The sequence below is a fragment of the Nomascus leucogenys genome, chromosome 6, assembly GCF_006542625.1.
Source record: "Nomascus leucogenys isolate Asia chromosome 6, Asia_NLE_v1, whole genome shotgun sequence".
Lineage (NCBI taxonomy): Eukaryota > Metazoa > Chordata > Mammalia > Primates > Hylobatidae > Nomascus > Nomascus leucogenys.
The window spans coordinates 7,152,402-7,176,148 of NC_044386.1; the positions used below are offsets into that span (position 1 = coordinate 7,152,402).

At 41.9% G+C, this 23,747-nt stretch overlaps 1 protein-coding gene across 1 annotated transcript in view; it reads left to right on the forward strand.

The window, feature by feature from the left end:
• The window catches only part of ADCY2 (adenylate cyclase 2), a 434,401-nt gene that overhangs the window by 352,829 nt on the left and 57,825 nt on the right, over positions 1-23,747 (forward strand). Inside the window, exons 16-17 of the mRNA XM_030813903.1 lie at positions 10,917-11,054; positions 20,515-20,634. Coding sequence (XP_030669763.1) covers positions 10,917-11,054; positions 20,515-20,634 — 258 coding nt within the window. The remainder of the gene's footprint in view (positions 1-10,916; positions 11,055-20,514; positions 20,635-23,747) is intronic.

Sequence of the window (23,747 nt, forward strand, 5' to 3'; positions counted from 1 at the left end):
AACTGCTCATCACAAATATTCCACAGTGGTCATGGAGAAACATTGTCGCTTCCTAAGTGTTCATTCCCTGGCTTCTTAATAGCTTCCCAGTTGTGTAAGGTTTTATAATGATTTGCATTTATTATGAATTAAATACTGAGTTTATTAAAGAGTACTTAATACCCGAAACTTACCTTCTATTAACATATGGTAACTTTCTGAAAACTTCAGTGCCAAAGGCAGTATTTGTGCTCTAATACCAGCTTTCAGTTCTCCGTATGAAGAATTAACATAAAATGTAATACTTCATAAAGGAAGCTGAGGAGAGGTCAGCCTGGCTAATGTTTTCTTCCAAGAGCTTTGCCGCTGTCATTCTCTGTTGCACAAAAAGCATAATGCCAATAAATCAAATTGATTGCTTGTTTTACAAGTGGCCTTGATAAAAAGGTAGAAAAATATCAAAATAGGCAAAAAGAAAATAAGGGTGATAATGATGAGTTGCAGATTTTTTCCTGTTGATAGAAAAATCATACAGATATTTGTTCAGTGACGTGTTCTCAGACACATGGCAGGCGTTTCTTTTCTGTGATCATTATTTCTGTGAGAAGCCCAGCCCTCGCCTCTATTGGCCCCTTCACTCCCACCTGAGGCATGCCCCATGCTGGCTCCCTGCTACCCCCATATTGCCCAGGTCTCAGTTCTTCTGCACATGGGTGGGCCCAGCCACCGGGCACCTTCTAAGAAACCTTGAAACTGCACCAACTCCTGCACCAAGCCCTTCTTTTTACACCGTGGGACTGACAATCTGTGTCATGTAGCTTAGCCTCCATCATATAAGATCTCACTGAGACCTCTAAATTGTTTGTTTCTCCTTGAATATATAGAGTTCCTTGTACTGTAGTGTTTTTATGGGGTCCTTTCTTACTTTCTCCTGTCATCCGGCTCTGGTTAGCACTCCCTCATCTCATGGAGCCCAACCTTTCTCAGGCTGAGTTAGGTGTCCCCTACAGAACCTTCTCCAGATGTCCCAGCATGGGTACAGGCTCTACGTGTAAATGATCACGTGGATGAGAGCAGGAATGTGAGTCAGTGGCCTTCATCATTCTACATCACAATGCCTTGTTCACATATGCCGTGATTCCTTGACTCTGACCTGCCTCCAGCTGTCTCCTCGGTTAGAAATTATTGTCTAACTTTCATAATCCAACTCTGAAAAGCCCGCCTTTGCCCCACCAGCTCCCCTCGTGCTGGCTGGCTGGGATTCCCATTTTGCGTTATTACTTTTATTCTTGTGGATGGAAAGCTCTTCAGCGAGTTCACTGCAGCCCTGTTTTGTTCATTGTACTACTTCGGGCACTTGAAACACAAGATAAATATTTAATATCAGTCTGCTTGAAGGAATGTTGGGTTGCACCCAAGTGCTGTTTCCTGGCACCACTGCTCAGAAAACGTTCCACCCCCATTCTCACCCCAACTGGACTCCTTCCGAACTCAAAGCTCTGATTCCAGCTCACAGTCACGGCATCCTGCTCCGCATTCTGGCGGGTTCCCAGCTTCTGCATCTGGGCCTGGCATCCTGATGTTCTCACTTGTTGGATCTCCTTAGACACCTCTGCCTCAGGTGCCTTCCTAGGCCCATATAGCAGCCCCTTCATCTCACCATTGCCAACTATTCTCAGACAGAGAAAGATGTGCCCTAAGGGACCTTCTCCAGATGTCCTAGCAGGAGGGTGGGTTCTATGTGTAAAGGAATGTGTGGATGAGAGAAGGGATGGTGAGTCGGTGGCCTTCATCACACTGCATTGAAATTTCTTGCTCACATTCACCATGATTCCTTGACTCTGAAATGCTTTCTACATCAGATGCTACTTAGCATTTCAGAATTTAAAACTCAAGAGGTGAGAGGGAACCTAGAGATAACCTCATCCAGCCTCTAATTTTGTGGATGAGGGACCCAGGACTCCAAAGGTGCCATCCACTTAAGTGAGTTTTTATTTCCAATTATTTAAAATAAACGTTTCCTCCTCCCCCACAACACACACACACACAAAATAATGCTGAAGAGGCTGTAATCAGGCCTCTTGAGGATGGAAATGTAGGCTTTGGAGTAGAATCAGGAACGCAATGACTATGAGGTCTGCAAAGGTTTCCTATCCTTGGGTAAGAACATTTGGAATAAATCCAAACTATTTATGATGAGCAAGATCCCAATGAGTGGTTCTGATTCCAGCCTCATCACAGTTTATAAGTAGTAAATGTTGTATTAAAAATACCTACTTACTCTGCTAGGCACTTAGCTTCTACTGGCTCATTTATGCTCACAAGAGCCCTTGCGGGTAATATCTACTTGACAGTTTAATAGAACGGGGGCTCACAGATGCTACATAACTTGCCTTCCCAGTGGTATATAGCAAGTAGATGTTGGAGCTGGAATTGGAATCAAGCCTTGGAACCTTATGGTAGAGGCAGGTTGCAGAGGGTGCCAGGTTGTGTATGGGGTGAGTCACAGGCAGACGGTGCCCAGCACTAGGCAGGGATGCCCATGTTTATGGACATCATGGCACCAAAGGTGCCTTGTGGTGACTACTCAGCACCCATTGATCAAAATCACATTGGTAAGTCATGGTAACCTCACATAGTACCTATTCCTATTCTTCTCTACTCTAGTTTCCTAAAATATGTTTTTCAGCTGTTGGTCCCATTTATTTAAAACTGGGTTCTGGGCAAAGTGTAAATTCATCTTAAAAGACATTTGATAATTTTTTAAAGTTAATTTATAATTGTATTTAGATTAAAATAATCTAGTAAGAAAGTACTCAGTATTATAATAATACTTTACAAAATGTTTTATACATATAATAGTCTTTCAAAGTATTTTCAGACATTATTTTATTTTATAATGAAAATAATCCATTTTATCTAGGCAGAAGCTAAGACTAGAATAAGAGATTCAAGTTCCCATTTTCGTTACAATTAGCAATCAAAAATAGTACTAGTTGTCATTGTAGCAGTAATAGTAATAAGTGCACATTCACAGTCAGATTTAACTTTCTAAACTACCTGAGGCAGACTTACATTTCTATGATAAATACGACAGAATGACTCTAACCAAAAATTCCACCAAACAAACCAACCCCCAAAACACCTTTAGAACGCATATGCTGGATACAGCAAATGAAAATGCCAGAATGTATCAGCAGAAATTTTTCTCTCAGTATTGTTACCTTGTGCTTTCGATAGCAGAGATAATACGATGCCAGCCCACCAACGTTCTTCCAGGCAGAGATGAAAGCACAAATAGAGAGGTCGCCTTGGGAAAGGAAAAGTAGGTCACACAGCTAATAGAAAAGCTTTCTACCCCACAGCAGTGTTTTTCCCTTGAAGTCTGTTTTCTCTCCTGTCAATATCCCTCCACCATGTTTTATTTTTGGTTAGTATTTGCCTGGTGTTCCTTGTTCCATCTTTCTACTTGCAGCTTTTCCTTGTCAATGAAAAGGATACAGGTTTTAGGTGTGTCTCTGGTGAACAGCATGTAGCTCTATGTCCTTTTCTCTGAGCCAAACATCTCTCTCTCTCTTATTTGACAAGTGTGATCCATTTACCTGTATTACAATTATTACTAAAATCTTTTAAAACCCAATTTGTGTCTTTTTTGCTTCTACTTGTTTTTCCTTCTTCTCTGCCTTCTTTTGGACTCCTGGAGTTTATTCTCTTTTATTCTCTCTAGTGACTTGGAACTTATATGCTCTAGTTTGTTTTTTCAGTTATTACCTTAAAACATGTAACATGTACACATGATTAACAAAGTATATTATTAATAATATCTCCACTTTCTTGTTGAACAATACAAGGACCATGCTCTGAGTCTGGTAATTTTTCTCATCGTCCATACTAGCATGGTTTAAATTTTTCTAAATTTAAACTGCTCAAATTATTCAATATTTATTCCTGTTTTTGTTAAACACTGTATTTGTTTACTATTTTTTGCAAATACCATTCCACCTTTCTGGACTCTGTTTCCATATTACTAAAATGCTTCCTTTTATAATCCTTCCCATGAGGGCTTGTGTATAATATACCCACTCAGATTTTGTATTTTAAAAAGTCTTTATCTTTTCCTCATTGTGATTATTTATAATTTTTTCTAACATTCTGAAAACAGGATTCCATAATTTCCTGGCCTCTGTGGGAATGAGATTAACTCTCCTGTCCATCTAACTGTTGTATACACTTGGTCCCTTGTCTCAGTGGGAGTTTTTGTAGGATTTGCTCTTTGTATCATGGGCGGTAGATTCCGTGTGTCAAAGTGCAGCCTGACTTTTTTTTTTGAGACTCAGCTGTGTATTCTCAACTACAGACCTCATAATCCGCTCTAGGTCTGCAACGTCATTGTCCAATATCTCCTTGTGTTTTGTCTCTTCCCTGGTCTTTCTGTTCTGCTTTTTTCAAACTTTTATCAGAGGTATGTTGAATCTCTTCATCATATCCTCTGTGTCTCAGTCTCTTTTTCCTATTTTCCACTTCTTTATCTTTCTGTGCTATTTTATGGTTTATTTCCTGAGATATTTCTTAGCCTCTCCCATTCACGGGCAGTTCATCCAGTTCCTCAATAACCATTTAGTTTTTAATTTCAATATCTACAATTTCATCTCTAGAAAGTTTATGTGGCTCATTTTAAAAAATACTTGTTATTTTTCCTTAACAACTCACTCATTCGTATGGATTATAATCCCTCTTTTGTTACTTTAATCTTAATTTAGAAGCTATTTCAGATTGTTGTGGTATCTGCAGATCTCGTGGTGCTAATTCGACTACCTCTTATGTTTTTTGACTCTTCCTCATATGGTCCATTGCCTTAGGTACTTTATAATTTGGTTTTTATTGTGAGGTTATGTTCAGGAGGAACTGCCCCAGCCCCCAGATGGGACATCCCTGCACGCTGTAGTCTAAAGTATCATTTACCAGCAGTGTCAATCTTGCTTCTGCCGTAGCCCCAAGGATTTTCTCTGGTTTTGACCTAATTAACAACCCTTCAGTTTGGAATTCTTATTATGAATCAGGTAATGTAATTTCAAACCCAACACTTTAGGGTTTGGACTGATCCTTGGAAGCTTATTGATACTTCCCTGAGCTGGTGAATGGGGCTCTTCTAGACTTCCTTGTACAGAAGGAGTAGCGGTTTGAGGCTCTGGATTTTATTCAAGAGTCTTAGTTGCAGCTGTCCACATTTTGCTGGCCCAAGGAAATACCTTCTTTTCCCTATGGGTGTTAAAAGCTCACCCCCTAAGTGCCATAGCCTGAGTCCTGATCCAGGACACTCCTGGACCCTTCCCACAGCCTCAGTTCCTTTATCACTGAGCTCTCTCTTTGTTTCTGTGCCCTGGAAATTTCCCTTTGAGTCCATCATTAAAAATAGTAAACAGAATAAGCACGTATTTGATGAGTTCCTACCATTTAACAAACACTATACTGGCCTCTGGGAAAACAGAGACAAGTGCGATGTGGTCACTGTCCTCAACCAGCTCTGCATTTGGCCAGAGACAAGCATGTCAGCAAAAATGATGCAATGTGGTACCCAGTGGAGCAAGAGTGCAGGGATGTGGCTCACCCAGGGCGAAAGGAAGAAACAGGTTGATTTTGTAAAATATGATTGATTGGCATAAAGAAGTCTTCCTATGGGAAATTAAAGGACAATTAAATAATCAAAGTACACATCACAGTCTTTGTGACATTAAATGTTACAAGTAATTATTGCTCCGGCTTGTTCCTGCCATTCGGAATGACAGTCCTCAGCTAATTAAAATGCCAAAGTAGATGTTCCTTTAGGCAAATTCACAAAAGTACATGTTTATATGAAACACGAAACCACTATATTTTCCAAGCAAGATTTTAAGATGGATTTTGTTTTTCTAATAATAAAAGTTTGCTTCTCAGCCACTCTGATATCTTTATAACTTTTCTGGATTTTTTTTCATTTTATTAACTTCACTTAATATGAGCTTCTACTTCTCTTCAAGTGTCTTATCTTATTGTTAAAATGGAAACTAATGAAACTGTAAATGAAGTCTACTTTTATAATGATTAAGTTAAATTATGAAGAATTAATTTTAGAATGAAAAATTTAGATTTAACTGAATTTGAGAGACTACTAGTTGTTTCCATTGCAAGTGGATCAAAACAAGGGAAGAAAAAAAAGGAAAGAGAGAGGGAAGGAAGAGAAGCTGGCTGATATTTTTGGTGGAGCATGTATGAACATTTTGTTTTTCTGAGGAGGATCTTCATGTACTGGGCTAAGAACATTGGGATTCATCCCACGTTTTTCCTACCACACCCCACTGCTCATTGTCCCCACCATCAATTCTATGACAGGATTTTCCTTTTTTTTTTCTGAGACACAGTCTTGCTGTGTCACTCAGGCTGGAGTACAGTAGTGCAATCTCAGCTCACTGCAACCTCTGCCTCCCGGGTTCAAGCAGTTCTGCCTCAGCCTCCCTAGTAGCATGGATTACAGGCACCCACCACCACACCCAGCTAATTTTTGTCTTTTTAGTAAAGACAGGGTTTCACCATGTTGGCCAGGATAGTCTCGAACTCCTGACCTCATGATCTGCCCATCTCAGCCTCCCAAAGTGCTGGGATTACAGGCGTGAGCCACCGTGCCTGGCTAGGATTTTCCTATAAATTTATATTTCTTCTTTTATTACATCTCCCACTACATTTAGTACCAATCCCTTGTTTGTTAGTGGATGAATGTGATATTCACATCCAAGTGCATTTCTAGAAGGTACACGGTGAGCTCACTGTAAGTAAGAGCCGATCATGGGGTTCAGTGAGATGATCAAGTAAGGGAGGAAACAGATGTGGTTGAAATTATGCCAGGAGTTAAACCAAAGATCAAAGCAAATGACTCCACCGACTGGGCTCACAGCAGGCGTTTTCTCATTTTCAGTTGAATAGTATCTTCCAAATAAAGGCCAAAATATTTTTTGAGATGTTGTCATTTATAACATTTAATTAGGATGGTCTGAATTTTGATAAACATTTTTCCACCAGGGCCTTTAATACTTAATCAAAAACAGGATAAACTGAAGCCAGTGATCATATCAAGAGCCAAGTTGTAATTTTTCTACAGAGCTACAAACTGAATCAAGGGTCTCCATTTTTCTTAATCAGATTCCTTCCATTTTAGGATCTTAGTCTTGTTTCTCCTCTTATCCCCATCATTGGTTTCTTCTGCTTCCCCCACCAGCTTGATCCTCCAGTTCCTCTTTCGTCACTGTCATTGCAATTGTCACCTCTCTGTTCTCTTCTAGTTTCTTGTCCTTGCCAGAAGCAATGCCTACCAATTTTTACACTTCAGAACAGGTTTACTTACCTTGTCACTGCTCGGTGACAAGGAAAGATAGCCGCCTGTCTCCCTGACCTCTGGAACAACACATTTGGCATAAGTTTTAAAACAATTGTGAGAGAGAACTTTGAGGTGTGCATGGAAAACGCATGGGTAAATAATTGAACCAAGTGCATCCTGAACCTGTTATGCCAAACCCATGTCTGCCAAACCCCCATGCGTCTAGTAAGTAGCTGCAAGTGCTGCCAATTTGTCATTTTGCCTGGCATGTCACACGAACAGAAAAAAATTCCGGCATATCTGCCCAGGTCTGTTTTAGTAAATTATTAGCCTATGAGCAGAATATAGCATATTCCTATTAGATAGCATATTTGACAAGATTATCACCATGTATTTTTCTAAATCTTCAAACACAGTAACTTGTTTTAATTTTGTAATTTCAAAAATTTATCTGTGTAATAACTAGATAATATTTTACCTAATTGACAGTGATATGCAATCTTAGCTAGATGTACATTTTCTCCTGAAGTAATAAACTTTTTAAATGTTCTGCTGTTAACATTTTCATTATCGTATCTATTGATAATTTCTGTATACAGAAATTATCATAATTTCAGTATACAGAAATTATCATAATTTCACAAACATAAGAGCATTGATTTTAATAATTTTCTCTTAAAGGTACTAATTGTAGTCAATCTGGATGTGAATATATAAATACTGTCTTAATTTGCGAGAATCAAACCAAATGCCATTATCTAATGGAATCTGAGCTAGATGAGCATAATATTTCATTTGAAGCTCGACTCTTCAGATTGTATTATGGGTTGGTGCAAAAGTAGTTGCGGTTTAAATGTAATGGCTAAGAAAAAAAAAAAATCTCAACTACTCAGGAGGTTGAGACAGGAGAATCGCTTGAACCCAGGAGGCGGAGGTTGCAGTGAGCAGAGATCGTGCCATTGCACTCCAGCCTGAGTGGCAACAGAACAAGACTCCGTCTCAGGAAAAAACAAAAACAAACGAACAAACCTTCTTCTACAGAACACAGATTTGACTGTGTTTTGTGATATTAATATTATTAGAAGTAGCATGCATTAAACAATTATGATAACCATTGGTGGGTGGATGTTCTCTGGCTACCTGACCCTGTAAGATGTTGCATGTTCAGAGCATTAAGGGACATCTTACTGCATGACAGATTTACTGCCATCACCAACCCCTATCCAAACCTGCTCTTTAATAGAAGCGTCAAGTACAGATCTGGTTCTTCTGTTGCCGGTGATCAGATGCCCTGCAGAGCTGGGCCGAGGGCGCCCCCTGCCGCCAGCCAGCAGTCCAGCTCTGGGCAGCCTCTGCGGCTGAGGGCAGCACTGGCTCAAGCTCCCTGGTAGGTACTCAGAGAAATGAGATGAGGGCGCAGGAAAATCAGCCCAAGAAGTGAACCCGGAACCTGGTCCCGTGTCTCCCCCAGGGGGGGCATGTGCACTGTACACAAACATTCTTCATCTTTTTCTATCAGGAGCTGGAAGGAAGAAAAAAAACATGGTGGAAAGGAGTAGAGAGGAGATTTTGTTGTTGTTTACATAGATATAAAGCAAATAGGATTTTGGTCATTAAAATGTTTCTAAGAAATATTGTGTTCTCTTCATTGAAATAACAGGAAGAGCTAACTCTTGTAAGTCCTGTTGCACACACCTTCTCTAACTCGTTTAAACCTCTGCGAAGACGGAGGAGGCAGGTACTGTTATTATCCCCGTTTCAGAGAGGAAGAAACTGAGGCCTCATTTCAGAGAGGATCATTAACTTGCAGCAAGTTTCCCAGCAGTAGAGGTTTGAAGCTAGGCCATGGCTGATTCTTTACCCTTCTCAACTCCTCCCTCCTGTGTTTAGACGATCATTCAACTGTTGTATCAACATTGAACATACAGCAATGCTTAGGGCAACAATAATTTTAGGAACAATACAAAAAGAAGATGTGAAAGAAGTAGAGAACTAAAAGCGCAGCCTATTTGTGCTGTGTGCTGTTCAGGAATATTCTTTATCTGAATTTGAATTTCATTGATGTCACACCAGCTTTGTTTGCCAATAGGTTGACTTAGTATCAATCAAAGGGCATAATTTATGTTATTCCTTCTTCTGAATTTCTTGAAATCATCACCTTTTTTTGTTTCCAAGACACATAGCCTTGGGACCATAGTCCCGTTAGTGTGAAGATAAAAATGTCAATCCCTGGAGGACTTTTACGTCCTGCTTGTCATATCAGATAACGTATGCAAATTATGCCCACGCAGCATCTGTATAGGCAGAATTGATGTCACCCACAGTTCAGTGGAACTCTGTGTACTTCTCCACACTCATACCGGGGAGAATATGGTGAGAATAAGGTGAGAATCCTTGGAAAGATGGCCCTCAAGATGGGTGAGCTCATGCACTGAGACCCCATGGTGAATGGGGAGCAAATGCTGGCTGTCATTCCCCAAAGATCTCAATTCCTTCTTGTATCAAAAAAGCTTCCCCAACCCCCATATGTATAGCAGCATATTGACAAGAGCCAAGAGGTGAAGCAACTCAGTGTCCATTTTATGAATGGATAAAAAAAAAAAGTATAGATCCATACAATGGAGTTTTATTCAGGCTTTAAAAAAGAAGGAAATCTTGGCATAATGCTACAACATCATGATCCTTGGGGACATTAGGCTGAGAGAAATAAGCCAGTCACAAAAGGAGAACTACTAGATGGTTCCACTTATACGAGGTCTTAGAGTAGTCACAGTCGTGGAAACAGGAAGGGGAATGGTGCTTGCCAGAGGCTGGGAGGAGGGAGAAATGGGGAGTTGTTTTTCCATGGGTATAGGGTTTCAATTTGGTAAGACTGAAAATCCTAGAGATGTTACACAACAATGTGAATGTGGTTGTCACTACTGAACTGTACATTTGAAAATGGTTTGAAGGGCACATTTTATATTATGTGTTTCTCAACACTGTTAAAAATTGTTTGGAGGGAAAAAAGGAGCTTCTCCGTGTGGGAGAAAACCCCCACAAGACCAGACGAGATCACACAAAGCCATCATGCCTCATGCCTGAGATTTTCAGACACCGTATTTGTAAGTTCAGGCGCCAAACTAAGTCTGTGGTCTGGGCTGTATTCTTGTGATCTGCTAATGCAGCATTAAAAGGGTTAGGAGATATGTTGATCTCTTTCCACATAAATCAGCTGAATAAATGATAACTTTCATCATAGCTGTGGTCAGAGACCCAACACATCCCCCAGGGTGATTTAATTAACTGACATTTTTCCTTTGAGAAAGGAATCACTTAAAAACATAACTTCAGGTCTGTTTTAAAAGACATACAAGCACATTGTACCTTTGTCATAGGCATTTAATTTGTTCTCATTTGGTAGCAATGATGCCAATGTAATTTTAATAAGGTTTGTGACTTTGTATGGGTCCCCAGGGGAGGATAGAATCTACATGTTTAGTCTGTGAACAATGTTGGTGCTTCTTGTGGTTGTAAACACTGTCATCAAGAAACTGGAGAGAAGTCATCAACTAGCAATGCTTCTCGTTTTCTTTCTCTCTTCTCCTAGCAATGCAGCAAAAAAGCCTCTCCTCTGCTCATGTGGCTTTTGAAGTCCTCGGGCATCATTGCCAACCGCCCCTGGCCACGGATCTCTCTCACGATCATCACCACAGCCATCATATTAATGATGGCTGTGTTCAACATGGTAAGCCCCAGAGCATGGCCCTGTTCAATATGGTAAGCCCCAGACCATGGCTGTGTTCAACTTGGTAAGCCCCGGACCGTGGCCATGTTCAACGTGGTAAGCCCCAGAGCATGGCCCTGTTCAACTTGGTAAGCCCCGGACCATGGCCGTGTTCAACTTGGTAAGCCCCGGACCACGGCCGTGTTCAATGTGGTAAGCCCCGGACCATGGCCGTGTTCAACTTGGTAAGCCCTGGACCATGGCCGTGTTCAATGTGGTAAGCCCCGGACCATGGCCATGTTCAACGTGGTAAGCCCCGGACCATGGCCGTGTTCAACGTGGTAAGCCCCGGACCATGGCCCTGTTCAACGTGGTAAGCCCCAGAGCATGGCCCTGTTCAACTTGGTAAGCCCCAGACGATGGCCGTGTTCAACTTGGTAAGCCCTGGACCATGGCCGTGGTCAATGTGGTAAGCCCCGCACCACGGCTGTGTTCAACATGGTCAGCCCCGGGGTGAGTCAGGGCTCACAGCAGGCAGGGCGGTCTTCCCTTCTGGGACCTGTCCTGTGGAATTTTGGAAACTTGCGTTTAGCGCCTTTGCAACACCAGTTGCTGCCTATTAAATTTAGCATCTCATGGCTGCAGCAGTCATTTCTCTAAGGAAAGGGATGCTTTCATGGAGCCAGCTTAAGAGACTGGGTGACTCCTTGGAGCAGTTCCCCGCTCCCTTGCTCACGGTGGCCCCTCGACAGGCTATAGAAATGACTGCAATGTCTTAAGGATAGTCATGAGGGGCAAAGGAACCGTCAAACTAAGGGGAGTGCGGTGTCCTGCCCTGGAGTTTAAAAGACCCGATTGCAACCGCGTGCTCCGCGTCTCACCAGCTGCGTGACTAGAAAGACGTTTTCATGGAACTCCACAGGCTCCATTTTCACTTCTTTGAAAGTGGGAACCAAGACTTCTCCACCAAGGTGGTTCTAAGCATTCAATGAGCCAATGTTCCCACCACACTTAGGACAGTCCTGGCCATTTTGTAACTATTGAACCAATGGCCACTCTGACTATACCACTTTCATCAGTGCTGGTTATCTCCCCCACAATAGACACTGGGCTCATCAGGGTGCTTTGAGACACGTCCTTATTGTTCTCACATCAGCAGCAGCAGCCGTAGGAGATCTGATGCTTCCTGTAGTGGAGGCTTCACTCACTGTGGGAAATGCAGAGTGTTAGGAGATGTAGTCCTTGCCTTCCAGGGACCCAAAGCCAGGTTGTGGTGACAGACCATGTATTATTTCATAATAATAACATCACTTTTATGAAGTAGAAAGCATTCATGCAGCAAAATGTAATATTTATTGTATATAAAGATGTGTCTGGTACGTGCTGCGTGCTCAGACCCCAAAGACAGTTCTCTGCCTTCCAGGAGTAGGAGTAGGAGACAGACAGCTGGGTAACCTCATCATCAAGTCATTCTGAAACGAGGAGGTGAAGGCAGCAACAGAGGCATGAGGGGAAGGGAGAGCAGGGCCTGCTAGATGGAGTCCTGAAGGGCGGAAAGGAGGAGTCTGCCACATGGACCTGGAGGAAGTGAGGGGTAAGGGCAGGTGGGTGGAAGGGGAGAAGGAGGGATGTTTGCATCTGGGACAAGAGGAGAAATTCATATTAAGAAGTAGAGAAAAACAAGGCTGAAGAAGTGGATTAGGACCTTGAATGTCTACATGGGGTCAGTCCTCCAGGTCACGCTAGAGATCGTAAATTCCTCTCAGACACCTGCAGATTCAGGTGAGGGTGACGCCAACTGGGCCCCAGATGGGCCAAGCACTAGCAGCAGGGGTGGGATGGCCTCTCCATCGATTTGTGTTGCCTAGAAATTGATCTTAGTGACACCTGCAAAGGGGCCTTCAGAGAGAAGCTGTAGCTTGTCCTCCCTGCTGTCTAGAGGTGAATGTGTGCGATTCTCGCAGGTTTTCCTGTGTCATGACTTTGGGGACAAGTATGCCGGCAGCCCTACCTCACCTGCCTGTGTGTCTCAGCTCCCTTTCAGGAGCTCCCCAAGAAAGAACATGAGGTCAGCCCTGATGTGGGGCTCCCCAGGCATGTGGGCCACTGAAAGGTGCCACCACAGCTAACTCTTCCAGCCACCCGCTCAGCCTCCAGAGCAGCTAGTTCAAAGGCTCATCTGTTGCTGGGGAAGGAGGGACTCAGCAGGCAAGTCCATGCAGGCCACAGCCTCCCAGGGCTAATGCAGGCCCTTGGCTGGCAGTCCCCTGTGGAGAGGTCCTGACAAGCCAGTTCCACCACTGGAAGCCCTCCTCCTGCCCTTCTGTAAGATGAGCGAGTGGCACAAAGTGGGTCTCCCCTTCTTCCTGGATGTTTGCCTCACCCGAGGCTCATTTTCTGCTGCAGGGATCATGAGGCCTCCCTCTGGGGGAGGAGGCCTCCTCTTCTAGGTCTCAGGCGTGCCTGGATGGTGACATCATTTATTTCCAATTAGGGCTTAATCCAGAGTGAATGGGAAGAGCTGAAGAGGGAAAATGTGCCGTGTCTAGACAACAAGCAATTCCCTGGGGTACCACTGGGCTCCAGAAAGATAGAAACGCCAGGGCTCAGGTGGAGACCTGCTGCATTCTTCCACCCGAGGCACCTGCTCGTGGGAGCCAGACTGGCCAGCCGGGGGCATTCTGCCTGAAGAACAGGGTCGGGGGGTGGGGGCGCTGGGGAGTGGTTCTTGCTGTGGTCCCAGAGCTTTCTTCAGGGGAACAGCCTCAGGGTGGGGAACTCAAGATGAGAGATTTAAGACAGGTACAGGAGAGGCTTTCTTGAAAGAGCCTTTCTGCAGACACACCACGAGCCCCAAGAATGCCTCAGCTCTCTGCATTAGGCCATTCCCTGGATACTGCAAGGATGTGAAGAAATCATAGAGGAGGAACCTGGACAGAGAGAGAGGCAGGCGAGGGGCATTGGCCTGAGATGCCAGAAGCATGAGTGTGTTTTCTAAAATGGGTTTTTCGGGCTCGACTTTGTAACCTGCATTTATGCGTTAGTCCTGCTGTTCCAAGATCCAGCTCCCCAGGAGAGCGCACTGCCAAGCACCAAGTGGACTTTGGTAGATGGAAGCTGCGAGAGAGACTGGGTCGGAAGTTGACTTCGTAGCCAAGGGGCTGAGGATGAAAGCACACTTGAAGGGCAGCAGGGTGCACAAGCTAAGGTTCCGATTTACTCAGAACCGTCGGGTGACTGACACATGCCCGTAAAATTAAGCCTCCTCCTGGACCCTCAGGAGTGTGTTCACCGTGCATGCAAGCGAACTGAGCACACTTCCTGAGAGTTGACCTTCACTGGCCAGTAGCAGCACATATGAGTTAGGGGACAATACATTTAATATCATATACAGCCCCCTAAGAGTGAGATCATTTTTTCTTTAGCTCTTATTATATAAATTTCAGTTGTGGAATATGATGTTTTGATATACATATACATAGTGAAATGATTACTACAGGCAAGCAATTTAACACATCCATCACCTTCCACATAGCCTCTTGTGTGTGTGATTAGAGCACCGAAAATCTACTCCCTTAGCAAATCTTAAATACAACAGAATATTGTTAACCAAGTCCTCCAGCTGTGCATTAGAAATCTAGATGCATTCATCCCACATGACTGCAGCTTTGTACCCTTTGACCTACATCTCCCCATTTCCTGGCCTCCCCCACACCTGGTAACCACCATTCTACTCTCTGTTTCTGTGTATTCCACTTTGTTTTATTCCACATACGAGATCATGCAGTATTCATTTTTCTGTACCTGGCTTATTTCACTTAGCATAATGTTCTGCATATCCATCTGTGTTGTTGCAAATGACAAGATTTTTCTCTTTTTTAAGGCTGAATAATATTCCATTGTGTATGTGTGTGTATCAAAATTTCTTTTCTTTTCTTTTTTTTTTTTTTTTTTTTTTTTGAGATGGAGTCTCACCCTGTCATCCAGGCTGGAGTGCAATGGGGTGAACCTGGCTCACTGCAACCTCCGCTTCCCAGGTTCAAATGATTCTCCTGCCTCAGCCCCCCAAGTAGCTGGGATTTCAGGCACCTGCCACTATGCCTAGCTAATTTTTGTATTTTTAGTAGAGATGTGGTTTCACCATGCTGGCCAGGCTGGTCTTGAACTCCTGACCTCGTGATCCACTGCCTCGGCCTCCCAAAGTGCTGGGATGACAGGTGTGGGCCACCATGCCCGGCCCAAAATTTCTTTATCTAATCATCCATCAATAGACAGATTGTTTCCATATCTTGGGTGTTAGGAATAATGCTAGAATGAACTTTGAGGAGATCTTTGTTTTTTTTCACATGCCCTAGGAAAGTGCCTTCCATTCATTAGTTATTAAATGAAAGAATGAGTGAACGAATAGGTAAGCATACAGCCCTTTAAATAAGAAACTATTTCTTTTTGTAACATCTAGTTTGACCTTATAAAACCAGGATTTATCACCTAATTCTTAAAGACGATATAAATGAGAAACAAATCTGGTTTGGAAGCTAACTCTATTTTGTATAGCATAATTAGTCATGATTGACAGACAGTTCAGTCACTGTCTATAAATGTTTGACAAGCTGATCATTTAGGAGGAGACATTCTTTCAACAGTAGCTACGATCCTTTAGAGAGAGAACAACTGCCTTCAGTAACAGAAATATGTCTTCCAATGTTGTTTTCCTTCCTCCACAGAAGACACATTTAAGAGTATGATGGTTGACGCTTGAGATGTATTTCTTTCTCAAAAATCATTCATCACACTTTTTAATACTTTTAATGTGCCTTCTGCAGATTTTCCACATACCAAGCTGCCTTCTATAGCAGTAGGAGCAGGAAATAAGCTAAATTACCTTCCCCCACTTTTCCTGTCTATCGATTAAGGGGGAGAAGAAATCAGAGCTGCTCAAGCACTGAATTCCTCCAAGAGTGCAGAAAAATACCATTTGTATTGATACCTGGTGCCATGAACCACACGGGTGCTCCTCTTGTACTTATGTCAAAGAAAAATCATAAAACTGTAGGAAAGTTGTTGTTAGGTACAGAAAGGAAGTAACATGACCTAGCTGTAGAGCCTTGTTTATAATGTCTTATTAATCACAGAAGAGGCAGGACGTGTCCATGGGGCTCTGCCTCTGGCCACACCTGAGGATCTGCAGATGCCCTGGACTCCTGAGCTCTGTGTGAGGCAGAGGCAGTGCCCGGGGCCACACACAGGTGGTGCTCATGCAGCACTCAGACTGCCCAGGCAGACAGGCAGGTGAGGAGGGAGCACCTGTGCAGGGCGCTGCAAGGGAAGCGGACTCCTGTCACTCATGTCAAGAAGGCGACACCTTCTGCTGAGGATGTGAGTGAAACTAGTCTTTACCTACATGCAGTTCAGTGGTCCCAGGATTGTTTCTGTCTCTTTTTACCTAGTCCCACTTTAACCTGTCCATCCTGGAGCAGTGTCTAGTTAAAGGAGTACAGCTTTTCATGTTTTTCTCAGTATTTTTTGTTTTTCTGAACACATTTTCCAGACTGGTGGAGCCCCATCCCCAAGTAGTATTTCTATTTCTCGGTTGTTAACCCGGTGAGACTAATCCAGGCATCGGACTCACATTTCAGCAAGAATAACAGTTCTTTGTGTTGGTGGAGGTGGGGGGCTGTGGGAGCGCATATGCTTTAAGTCACTGGGAAGAACATTTAATCTGCTCTCAGAAAACTTCATCGTTTTAAAGTCATAGCCTCAGTCACGTCCTCATGTATAGCACCTGTGATTTTTTAAGTTGTCTCTTTGAGACAGAGGAAGAGTGCTTTCATTTTCTTTGTTTTTTTTTTTTCTGTTTCTAATGTATTTTTTTTTTTTTTGAGAGGGAGTCTCGTTCTGTCGCCCAGGCTGGAGTGCAGTGGCGCCATCTTGGCTCACTGCAAGCTACGCCTCCCAGGTTCATGCCATTATCCTGCCTCAGCCTCCCGAGTAGCTGGGACTACAGGCGCCCACCACCACGCCCAGCTAATTTTTTGTATTTTTTAGTAGAGACGGGGTTTCACCATGTTAGCCAGGATGGTTTCGATCTCCTGACCTCGTGATCCACCCACCTCAGCCTCCCAAAGTGCTGGGATTACAGGCACGAGCCACCGCGCCCAGCCTCTGATGTATTTTTTAATTGTGTAAAATATATATAACATAAGGTATATGATTGAACAATTTTTAAACATACAATTTAGTGACATTAAGTACATTTGCAATGCTGTGTGACCATCACCGCCGTCTATCTCCAGAGCGCTTTTCATTTTCCCAAAGAGCAACTCTGTCTCCATGAAACGCTCACTCCCCCTCCTCCCTCTCCCCAGCCCCAGGTTACCGTCATGCTGCTTCCTATTTCTATGAATTTGCCTATTCTAGGGACCTCACATGAGTGGAGTCACACGATATCTGTCCCACTGTGTCTGGCTCCTTGCCCCTGACATCGTGCCCTTGGGTGTTCCTTCTCTTCTGGAAGCCCCAGTCCCTCTGCAGCAGGTGAGCCTCGGTTTCCCCTGCGTTTTTCCAGCCAGTGGCAAGCAGCCCTTATTAACTGCCTCTGTGTCATCGCCTGCCATGACTCTGTACCTCAAAGGGGAGAGATGCGTTAGGAGTAACATGTGACAGCTTGAGGCTTGCCCTGACCTGCCTCTGCTGTTGACTGCATGGATGGGCTGGTTCATCTCAAGTCTCCACGTCAATTTCCAGTCACTGATATTTATTCCCAGCCTGCGTTTTAATGACCCTTACAAGAGCCAGGGTCAATGGGAACAGTGTGTTCAGAGAACTGGCTTTTTAAATCTCATTACTCATTGGTATTGAATGCCAAAACGTCCAAGTCAGTTTTATTTCCAATGAATTGTGCGATTTTAACAGGATATCTTAAACACTCGATGTTTATCCATGTGATACCAACACCTCAATCAAAAGTGGAGAAAAACAATTGGTTGTCCATGCTTGTTTCATATATAGTGTTTTTTCCATCTTAGTCTCCAGCTGGCTGTTGAGAATCACATATGAGTGGCCGAATGTGCTGCCATTTTATTCCTGACATTTTGAGAATGTCGTCACTTGATTCCTCGCAGCATTTTGCAATTTCTTCTGAGAAATTTCCAAGAAATTTATTATAAGTAAAGTATATATAAATCTGTGAGCCACCCAGACAAGGAGTTAGCCATAGTTAACTAGTAGTCTACTCAGGTAGACTTCTAATTCCAACCAAATGACAAACACGATGATGTCATCAGGCATAAAACAATACTAAAGCACCTGTTCACAATTTAATGTGATTCAAAAAATGTAATTCTGATATGTTTTAAATTGCCTGAGAAATGTAAAATTTGCCAGTAAACTAAAAATGTGCAGTGTTCATTAGCATTTTATTTAGGATGTTTTGAACAGAATGATAACATCATTGCCCCAATTGTGACAAAGGATGTAGAAAATTAAATTGGGTCCAGAGAAGAGCTCCCTAAATCATTATGATGCTAAAAATATTTTCAGTGGAGAAAGTTGGGACAGTTTTACCTGGAGGGAAGGTGGGCAAGGTATTAGTAACTCTCTTGAGTATTTGACTGGCTACAATTAGGGAATGACATGAGTTTGTTACTTTAAAATGCAAAGAAGATGGAGGAAGGGAAGCTGATTCAAAATTGTAGTATGATTTTAGACAGAATGAAGAGTTTCTTGAATTTACGTGTAGTTGATATTAATAAATACTGGAAAGACCATAGCAGAAGTGGGTTAGGAAACGTTGTGTGTAGTGATTGGAGTTTTCTCTTGTACTTCAAGTTCAACCATCATATTTATTGCAAAACCTCCTTGCAAGACATATTTTTCACAAAGTAAAGTACTCATTCATTGTATGTCAAGAATGCAACACTTCATTTTACCTAGCTTTTTCCCTATAGGTGATATAATCAAGAAGTTTTTGTTAATTATTTTAAGATCCTTGGCACTTAAGACTAGTAACCCGCCAAGCTAAACAGTCTCCTTTTGTTTGCCATTTGTTGATTATTTTTTAATATTTAAATCAATTGAATTTTTGGTCTATCAAATCTAAATCTAAATCTGTGCCCTTTTGGAGCCCGATGTTTACCAAGCAATTATTCCATTCGTTTTTTTTCTAATCCCTGATATAAGTTTTTCCAAAATGTTAGCACATTTGTTGTTCAGCCAGGGATGTGACGATTTTTACAAGTTCTTTCATCATACATAAAGAAATCTACTATATTTCTTCTGTGCTTAAATCAGCATTTTGCCAAATTTAATCACATGATATAATGGGCAAAAATACTGTATCTCGTATCTCTATTGACTGTGAGAGGAATGTGCCCAAGAATAGACTAAGTAAATGTCTTCTTATCTGTCCAAATAAATTAGTTTAGGTATTTGACAAGAACTATGCAATCCAGAGAAATAACTCCACAGAAACAAACAAAAACAACCATAGAAACTATAGGGAGGTTTTACTTTTTAAACCTTGAATATGTATGGTTAACCCTATGCAGAAAACACAAGCTGTTTAGTAGGTTTATGGATGAGATTAATTTCTTTCAGTAAAAGGAATGGGCTGAAGTCATGATTCTCTGGTTTGTTTCCAGAACATTCCTCTGACCCTTAGCCACATGACAGAAAAGTGGCTGATCCTTGGGTATTTAGTCTGTGTGCAGCTTCTGTAGGACGAGAATGAGCGAGAGAGAGAGAGAGAGAGAGGATGAGAGAAAGAAAAAGAGACATACAAATTTCTCCTGCCTTGCTAACAGGTTGATACTGTCCTTCTGATGCTTATATTGGTGACAATTACATAAGAGCTAATTATTTTCTCAGCATTACCCTTTTTGTTTTTTTAGTTTAAATCCCCTTTCCAGCAGTCCTGAGAACATCATCGTTTTAAATTTTTCACCCCTTATGATCTGAGTTGCCAAGCACTTACAAATAATAGATACAAATGTCGAGGCTGGTGACTGCATTTTGCCCATAAAGTTAATTTTCATTCTAAACATAAAAAATTCATAGGACGGTATTGACTCATTTAATGTTTGAGCCAAGATGGCAAAGATACTGGGGGAAAAAAACATTCTGAAGCCTCCGATTTGATGGTAGAGAGTTGAATGTATACATGGTAATATTGGCTTCAAAGGTGATACCGGTTTCAAATGTAATTCTAACCATGCCCTCTGCCCAGAGCTTTGTGTACTTTTAATTTACTCTTTGCTAGAGGTGCCTCCAATTCCTTTAATGTGAATTTTGAAGTTCTGGGATTCTTTATTGAATGTATAGAACAATAAATTGTTAATTACTTATTCAATACAAATTCCCGAGTCCACATAAACAATCCTGTTTACTGTGCATAAGGAACACAGAATTCATCAAGTTAACACCCGCCTGCTAGTTATTTAATCTAATTTGCACTAATTCATTGAAAAAAACCTTCTCTTTGCAGTTTTTCCTGAGTGACTCAGAGGAAACAATCCCTCCAACTGCCAATACAACAAACACAAGCTTTTCAGCCTCAAATAATCAGGCGGCGATTCTGCGTGCACAAAATTTATTTTTCCTCCCGGTAAGAACATTGCGATTATGACTGCTTTGGTGGCTCTCCTGTATGCTCGTAGTCTGTATAACATATATCCTTTAGTCTCAGATCTTTTCTAGACTTTGCATTTCCTCTCTGGTATCAATCCCTGAGTGGTCCTGAATTTACAAATGTCAGCCTCTGCTAGAAGTCTGGGCCCTTGGGGACTGGCTAAACTTACATCTGAAAACTTACAATGTTATTGTCATGCTTTCACCAGTAATGTTTGCCTTTTTCTCTTAACCACTACAGCATTTCTAGCATATTTCCTACCATATGGCATTCAATTATAAGGCACTATGTTTCTGGGTTTCTTACTTAGAGACATTGCTAATTGTTCCAGTGAATTAATATTATCCCCCTTAAAGCTGTGATAAAACTGCCCACATCTCATTATCTTCCCTCTTCTTTGGCAGCATACATTGCCCAGTGATTCTATTCCCTAGTAATTCTTGCTAACTGACTCATCTTAACCAGTGTCACAAAGGACCTAGGTTGAAAATTCAAAACTTATTAACACATTCGTCTTCTAAGTGGAGAGTTAAGTCAGTTATTTACTGCTTAGCAACTTTGTTCTTCCATAAATCGTTTATGAAAAAAAAGTTTTGCTACTGTCCTTTTCACTTTCCAAATAATTATCTGAAAGTAGTGCAGATTATGCTTGTTTAGTTTCCTTCTCAAATAATGGCTTTTGGGAATGCTAAGTGAACTATTTTGGGGACTGGAATTGGTAATTTAATATGTATGCTTTCAAAATTCCTTACCAAAATTTTTAACTCCATTAGCTATGGCAATAAAGTGGACTTATTTTCCTATTCCTCCTTCTCTGATTTGCTTCCTTGATATTTTGCTCTGGTCCTTTTTCCCTTCCCATCATTTAATTTCTTGGGAAGCTTACAGCTCCGTGCACAGATAGAAGTGGCTTCTGGGCCGGGCGCGGTGGCTCACGCCTGTAATCCCAGCATTTTGGGAGGCCAAGGCGGCCGGATCACGAGGTCAGGAGATCGAGACCATCCTGGCTAACACAGTGAAACCCCGTCTCTACTAAAAATAAAAAAAAATTAGCCGGGCGTGGTGGTGGGTGCCTATAGTCCCAGCTACTTGGGAGACTGAGGCAGGATAATGGCATGAACCTGGGAGGCGGAGCTTGCAGTGAGCCAAGATCGTGCCACTGCACTCCAGCCTGGGTGACAGAGTGAGATTCCGTCTCAAAAAGAAAAAAAAAAAAAAGAAGTGGCTTCTGGTGTTCTTTCCTGGAGGCTTCTGAGGCCTTGACTAGGTCATGGGCAAAATGACCAAAGTCCAAAAGCAATGTCCCCATGGGCTTGGGAAGAGGGAGGTGGTAGAGGTTCACCCCTTACCCAGAAGGTCCTGCCCTTCAAATTAGGTGTCATCATAAACTCCAGTGAGGGCCAGGCATTGACTTCTCTATTTAGTTATGTGAAAAGTGAAAAGCTGGAGTCATTGTGAGAGTTTATTGACTGTAATCTCACTGTGGGCCATTTGTGGGGCCATTTGGAGCTCTCTTTTTTAGAGAAATATTTCAATTAACGGTGTGGCCTGCCTCTTCCTCCTTGATCCAATGGTGTTAGCATCCATATGATCCATAGGCTGGATGCTGGGAAGAGAGTGCACCGACCAAGCAGTCCCCCTTTCGCATCCACGTGGCACTTTGAGTTTAAAATTTTAACATGAAGATGCATTTTGACAGGAAAAAAATGTATAGCTGCAATATTTTTTTAAATCTTTTCTTCCACTACGTTTGAGCCAAACAACTCACCACACTTGGCATCACTAAAAGAATAAGGAAATCATTGTGAATTTCATTTAGGTAAATCTGTATAATATCTTATTTGCAATCAAAGAAAATTATTAAAAACTTAAAGTGGGGAAAGGCAACATTTACTCAACCTTTAAAGATTCTGAAAAAGCACACAATAGGGTCTCTAAAATCTAGGTGGGATTTAGTAAACGGGCTACTGTCTTTCCAATAACGAGGCCTTGAAGATCCTGGCCAGCGTTGCCAAGGAAGCCCCAGGTCTGCATGGACTGGCTGCACAGAAACCACATTGTGAACTCACGGGTTTAGCAGTCCTCAAGGAGCCTGGAGACATCCTGGCTTCCTCCCTAAAGGATCCCAGGGAACAGTAGAAAAGCCGTTTTGTGGGTGTGTGCCAAACAGGCATCATTTCTCTCAAGCCCCATGTTATGTGATGCCTGAAGTTGACCAGCAAGCTGAGAAGCATGCCCAGTTCACTGCTGGTGGTGGTATAAAGTGATATAACTCTTCTAAGTGGTAATTTCAAAGCACCAGACAGACACACTTTTTATCCTGTAATAATTTTGAAAATTAATTTTAACAGTGAAAAAGTTTACCAAAAACGTGTTTGTGCATGTGTTTATATAACGTCAACAAAAAGAAAGCAAAAGAAAGAAAACAACCTAAAAATTTGAAAATGCAAATTTTAAAATACATTTTATTGTAACACACGATAAGGTTATCCTTCACCACCATATAAGACATTGTAAAAAAATTAATGACATATAAATGCATATTCATAATAAATTATTCATTGAAAAGTATTGTTTTAAAAAATACAAAACGATATGATTCTAATTTTTTAAAATAATACTACCAATAATAAGTAGCAAGAAAAAGGCTGGAAACACATACGTAAATAATGAATAGTGGCTAAAGTGGATGTTGGGGATTATCAGAGACCCTTATTTTTATCCTTTCGTATATTTCCCAATTTTTAACATCTGGTGTATTGTTTCTGTAGCAGGAAAACACAGTCCTTTTAAAATACCCAAATTAGCCATAAAGATCTTTGCCATGTAAGTTGTTTGTACCACAGCAGGCACTCGGTATGCATTACGTCATTTCATCCAAAAATGACCCTGGTAAAGTAGATATTATTGGGATTCTCATCTTGCAGGTAAAGAAGCTAAGACCCAGAGACTTCAGTGTTAATAAATTACTCCCGATAACGGTGGCTGTTACCTTACTGTAAAATGCAAGTTGGTTTCAATGATTATGTCAAAACTGGTAAACATCACTAGCAATCAGGTTACCAGTAAGTACACTCCAATAGAAGTTG